At 40.5% G+C, this 6,386-nt stretch overlaps 1 protein-coding gene across 1 annotated transcript; it reads left to right on the top strand.

Moving 5' to 3' along the window:
* Window positions 1-262: 262 nt before the first annotated feature.
* Window positions 263-4,242, top strand: cfap161 (cilia and flagella associated protein 161). The gene is made up of 7 exons (XM_035417116.1): window positions 263-543; window positions 1,462-1,551; window positions 2,042-2,286; window positions 2,377-2,458; window positions 3,250-3,408; window positions 3,560-3,633; window positions 3,786-4,242. The coding sequence occupies exons 1-7, from the start codon at window positions 472-474 to the stop codon at window positions 4,015-4,017; spliced, it is 954 nt and encodes a 317-aa protein (XP_035273007.1). The 5' UTR covers window positions 263-471; the 3' UTR covers window positions 4,018-4,242.
* Window positions 4,243-6,386: the final 2,144 nt, after the last annotated feature.

Genomic DNA, 6,386 nt, shown 5'->3' with positions numbered 1-6,386 from the left:
CTGCAGGATTTGCAGAAATGTACATTCAATTAAAGATATGATCAGAGCTGACTGGTATAGGTAAAAAAATAAAAATAAAAATAACATATTCCACCCAATTAACAATATATTCACTAAGTTGATACTCGTATAATCGCTGGTTTCTGTGACAATTTAGATGAACAAATATTTGAATGTGTCCAGCAGACTTTTTGAAAAACGCACCAATTCTTATTGCGCGAGAACGCCATCTATTGGAAATGCATAGTACGCGACTTCAAAGTCGTTACCGTGGAGATGTATAAACAAAAACCTCTTAAACCTTCGGTCTCCAGCCTACCCACCACAGAACTAAACAAGATCCAACCCAGCTAACCAGTTAACTTAGCCAATGTTAGTTTACCTTTGTAGGTGGACTAACATTAAGCTAGCCAGTTAAATCTTTGTTAATATAGGCTAAATACAAACCGACCTCATCAATCCTGAGTAGCAATGGCATACATCAGGACATACAGCTCACGTGTTCATATTGGGAACTGGACAGAAGATGTTGCTCTTGAGGAGGTAGGAGAAACAATTAGCGAGTTGTAATGTTAACTAGCTGGTTAACGTTATCTGCAGTGGTTCTTACAGAGGTGTAAAAAGGAATGCACTTCACAACGATTTCTTAAACGACTGCATGGTGCACTCAATATGCTTACAGGTAGCTAGCTTCACTGTTTCTCGCTGTATTTTTTCTCCAAATTCTAAATGGCCATGATGTGCATTACTTTTCTGATGATTATCATACCTAGGTATCAGTGTATCATATGGCACTTGGTAACTTTGGCGACATAGACACAGAAATCCCCTTGGCAAGTTGCTCACAGTAGCCAGAAAAAAGTTTCTACCAAACAGATCGGCAAGCTAGCTGCTAATTTAAATGGAGTTGAGTTAACTTGTATCAGAGACTTCCCTGGAAAATCCATCTTATGGACGTCGAATCGGTTCTTCGGTTGGCCAATAGAGGGCAGTCCCGGCCCAAGAAGAAAAGAAATGCCCTCGCGAAGTGCTACCACAGTTCTGTGAGTGCTACTGTGCAGACAGAGATTCAGTTTTTCGTGTCACTTACGTTGAGGTGGGATCGCACACTTGCATCCTCGACCAACTCCAATATCAGCTCACACTTTGCTACAGAATCTGCGGAGATCTCGCGGACACTTCCTGAAATTTGCATTCCTCGAACGGAGCCCAATATGAAATTCTACATAACAGAGGGAGAAAAATATTTTTGGAAATATGAATGTAAATGTTATCGAAACAGTCAAAAACCATTGTATAGGAAGACACTGCACCAGAAATGATTATTTAAAAAATATGTAAAATCAGTACAGTAAATGCAATTCTATGAAAGTGTTCAGATAGGCTATATGCTGTTAGTCTGACTCCTGCCATGATAATTTTTTGTGTGTGGCTAAATATGAACAATATATTTCACGTCAGGATACTCTGAAGGACTTCTTGGACAGGCGGGAGAGAGGAGAACTTACCATTCAGAAAACAGGTCTTCTCAAACAAAATATCCTAAAAAAGGTAAGGACAGGGATGTGTCGCAAAATAGTATCCATGGGAAATATATTTTCAGTAAAAAAAAGTATGACCTTTTTGGTAGATTTCAGTGTCAATTTAGTAATATTTATTTATTGAATAAAAAAATATTCCAAAACATAATTAAGAATGTAATTGCAAGGCTGCTGAGTGGCTCATCCTGTCAATGATTGTTGAAGGAGTGGTTGTTCAGTGGGATGTCTATGTCTCAGTGTGTACCACTGACCCCTTCTGGTCAGTTGGGTACCCACAGTCAACCTGGCAAACTGCTCATGAAGTTGTCCCTCTCTGACTCACTGTCTGTTGGAAAAACTGGAAATAAGGCTGGTGTTGTTGTGTGTTGGAATTGAATTGAGGTTGAAGCAATAAACACAATTAATTGGGCTTTCCTAATTGATAATATAGGAGTAAAGTGAAACAATATATATATAAAAATCGATTTGGTTACAGAGTCACAGCTTGCATTGTCTTGCAGGTTGATTTGTCAGTGTCAACTGATGGATGGTTGCACTTTGGGGACACAGTCATGCTGGTCAACCCTGGGTCTGAAAGACGCCACAGTGCTTCTCACCAGCAGAAGACACCGCAAGATCCTGCTGCCATTGGGATAAATGCTGATGTAAGCGGACTTAGTGCAAACTCTTCCATAGGGGCTCCGTGTGCTGTCAGTGGAACCAGGACCTTTGAACCATCTGCTAGGACCGCCTTTGTAATCACAAGGTACCAGAGGCCTAAGTCTCAATCAGAATGTATACATGTGTACAGTTTGCATAATAATTATTTACAAAATGGTATTTTTGATTTTACCAGTGTGGATGGAAGTCCAGTGGGTGAAACTCTGAAGTACAATCAACGTTTTGCTCTGCGAACAACAAACGGGTTTGCAGGAGGGGTGAGTTTATAAATGAAGGCTACTTAAAAGGTTTGTCAACTTAAGATTTGAATTATTCAATTTGAATAATTGGTGCAGGAGTAGCACTGTCAGCTCACAGCAAGAAGGTCCCGGGTTCAAATCCGACCTGGGCCTTTCTGTATGGAGTTTGCATGTTCTCCTGTGTCCGTGTGGGTTTCCTCCGGGTACTGCGGTTCCCTCCCACAGTCCAATGACATGCAGGTGGGCTAATTGGAGACTCTAAATTGCCCATAGGTATGAGTGTATGAGTTAATGGTGTGTGTGCCCTGCGATCGATTGGCGGCCTGTCCAGGGTGTATTCCTGCCTCTTGCCCAATGCATGCTGGGATAGGCTCCAGCGACCCTGCCCAGGATTAGTGGGTATAGATCAGGGGTCCCTCAATCTTATCCAGAAAGGGCCGGTGTGGGTGCAGGATTTTGTTCCAACTAAGCAGTTACACACCTGATTCTACTAATCAACCACTACAGTCTTTGCTAAGGGTCTTGATTAGTAGGATCAGGTGTGTAACTGCTTGGTTGGAACAAAACCAGCACCCACACTAGGCCCTTTCTGGAAAAGATTGAGGACCCTTTGTATAGATGATGGATGTATGATTGTTAGATTTTGATGGTTTCAGTTAAATTTTGAATACATTCTGTCGGGCACCAGTTTCTGAGTAAATACAACATTGAATAATGTTTAATATTGAGTTCAGATTGAAATAGTCAAAAAAATCAAATGACGGTTAACCTTGTTCCGTTTTATCCGTAATGTCATCCACACCTTATAGTTGTGGCTGGAGAGCGATCTTAAGACTCCCCTGAAGTATGCCAAGATGTCACGCCTACAGGAGGTTAGCCTCACAGATGAGCCCTCATTCCTGAGCTGTTGGAATGTTGTGTACTTCGATCCGCAGGAGCGTCTAGAGTATGAGGGTCTGCCTGTACCTGTGAGTTATGTCTTCATCTCTGTTACCTCACCTTTTCATCTTATTCTGGATACATGCTTGTGTTCTGGTGCCTTCTGAAATGAATAGAAAATAATCATTTTGAATCATTGTTATAGGGTGCTCTCTCTGACATTAAGACATCTTTTCCTAGGTGAATACAAAAGTGCTTATTGCTCATTGCAAGACAAACCACTGCTTGGGTGTCCTTGGAAATTATGTTTTATGGTAAGACACTGAAGCTTCTTTTTTGTTAGGTATATGTATTAATTTCAATTGTAATTCTAAACTTGACTGCTTGACTTTACTTCGGTAACAGTGTCCGTCTATGTAAATTGTGTAGGTAGTATTAATTCAGACTGTTCTATATTTTTACTCAGGACATCGTTTGGAAAAGAATATGAAGTGGTGGCTCAAACGTTTCTGGACTCCCATAAGGCTGAATGTGATGTTAATCACTGGCTATTTGTTACTGCCAACCCTGGAATGGAGAGCCAGGCAATTCTGGACAGGCCTGACCCAATGGCAAACACCACAGCCACTGAGAACCTGGAGAACCAATTTACTGAGTCAAGTGATAATAGATTAGCTGATGAAAAACAGGACATGTAATTTAATGAAATGTATGAAGCCTAGAGGTACTGAATAGTCTTAACAGCCAATGACATGGCTATATTGTACGTGAAACTTAGGCTGTCTATTTCTGTCTATATTAAAAACATACTGCTATATATTTAAACTATGCTTAAAATTTTACATACATTCACATAGTCCATTTTATTAATACATTCATCTGATTATGCTTACATCTTTGAATAAAGCACATATTTCTCAGCATCTAGTGTTGCTTTCCTTTTAGAGGAAACCTTGGCTGACTGTAAAATGCAGTTGTAATAATTTATGTAACCACTAGAGGCTGACAAAGGCTTACATTTCAAAAGGCATTATCCACATGGTTTCAGTAAATCTGTGAGAGAGGTGAACTACTTATTGGCACAATGAGCTGCACCTGATATTCTCACTAAAGGGGGGGGGGTTACCACCTATAAATGGTATGATATGTGTCAATAAAAAAAATATAAATAATTATGGTCAAATGATGTGATGCGTTCCAATTTAAGTCATCATTTGTCTTGGAACTAATCTTGTTTCTTGGCCAAAAAACACAATATTAATTGAACACAAATGGATACAACCGAGCAAGGCAATATGTGCTTGGGTGAAGCCAAAACTAAATTTTTTGCATTGACCCTAAATGGAAGATTAACTCTATAAGACTAATACTTGTTATATAGTCAAATGTGTTTACCAAAAAAAATGCCCTTCTTGATTATGAAGTCACTAACTCCGTTATCATGTTAATTGCTATACTTGTACCGTGCAGTACATGCTCTTGCTATCTCAGGTTATACAGGATCCAGTCAATTTCAGTTCATCCACAGTGATAATGAAGGTAATCATAATTTGCTTTCTGGGCACGGATTATGATTACAGGGAAAGAGCATTAAATAAGTCGAAGCATGGCGAGCCCACAAACAATGGCTAACATTATGTTTGCATGCAAATGGGCACTTGCAGCCTGAAAGCACTTTATCAACAGAGGACAAAGGTATACATTTGTGTGAATCTCATCTGAATGCAAGTGTGCCCACAGAGTGAGTTATGGAGGAAGGAGCCCCAGCCGTAGCTGCAGTGCCCCAAAGTAGGCGTGTGTCGGGAGGCTTCTCTGTGCGGCGGTGCACCACTGCCTCAATCCTGCCTCTGTCCTGGTTTTGTTTGCTTTGGGATTCCTGTGCACCGTGCCATTCATAGAGTACAGCTCTCCACACTAGTTGCTTTCAGGGCCTGGACTTTTATCGGCACTGAGGAGACGTTTTTGCTGGACGCACTTGGGTGAACCGAGGGGGGGAAAAAAGTCCCCCCTGGAATCACTTTCATCCTGACCTGTGGCTGAGGAGGCCTGCATCTGGTAGCGTAAACAAACCGACACGAGGCTTGGTGCTCCGAAACAGTGGGGCCGTTCATGAATGGACACCCTTGAACATGTTTGCATAATTTTGTATGCTAGTAACACACTGCATTTGACTTCATATATTTATTGTAAGTCCACTATGTTGTAGCTCTGAAAATGGGGATAATCCTATTCTGGCCAGTGAGGGATTGCAAGTCTGTGAAACTACCTTTCAAACAAAGCATTTCACCTACCAATTACATTGTAAGCAATGAAGGGGTTATTTGGGCAGAAAAAGCTGTGCATGCATGTGTGTGTATGTGTGTGTGTACCTCTGCATGTAATTAAGCTTGATTCTGCCAGTAAACTAATAGAAATAATAATCTCCACTTAACACTTTTTTACGATGCTTTAGATCTTTTTAGGTACATTTTCTTCTGATAAAAATATAACTAATTTTGCGTCCTTAGCATTGTTTTAATTATAACCCCTGGAACAATTTACAGATAGTGTCATGGGAGGCTATCCAGCAAAAAGGTTAGGTGAAAGGTACAACATCCATGGCTTGTTTCCTGTAATTACTCTGTACTCAGTACACGTAGTGACTATAGAACTGGATTGTATGACATTTGGTATACCCCAAAAACTTCTATGTCCCAACTTCTACTCCGTTCTTTTACTGTAAATGTTACTGGAAATACTTCTAGCAGTGTTCAGCTATCCTGGATTTAATAGCATGAAGGTCACATGCTTGAATATAACTAGCGCATAAATTGGGAAAAGAAAAACCTACCAAATAGAGAATGCATTCATTCCCAGAAACACAGACTCCCACAGATGTAGGTTAGCACAACATGACAATCGCACACAGAGTGTGGCATTATAAACGCAAAGTAGGTGTAAGGTCACGAAGTCCCAAGGAAAGTTAAGTACTTTCTCTTTTTTCCCCCAAATTACCTAGACAGGAAAAAGGCTACAATTTGGTGGCTTTTTGCTAGTGAAACGTCTTCTGTGCTCCCAGCTGCTTAAA

This window comes from Anguilla anguilla, chromosome 5, assembly GCF_013347855.1.
Source record: "Anguilla anguilla isolate fAngAng1 chromosome 5, fAngAng1.pri, whole genome shotgun sequence".
NCBI lineage: Eukaryota > Metazoa > Chordata > Actinopteri > Anguilliformes > Anguillidae > Anguilla > Anguilla anguilla.
The sequence above is the reverse complement of the archived record's forward strand: the minus strand, read 5'-3'. Positions and strand labels throughout refer to the sequence as shown.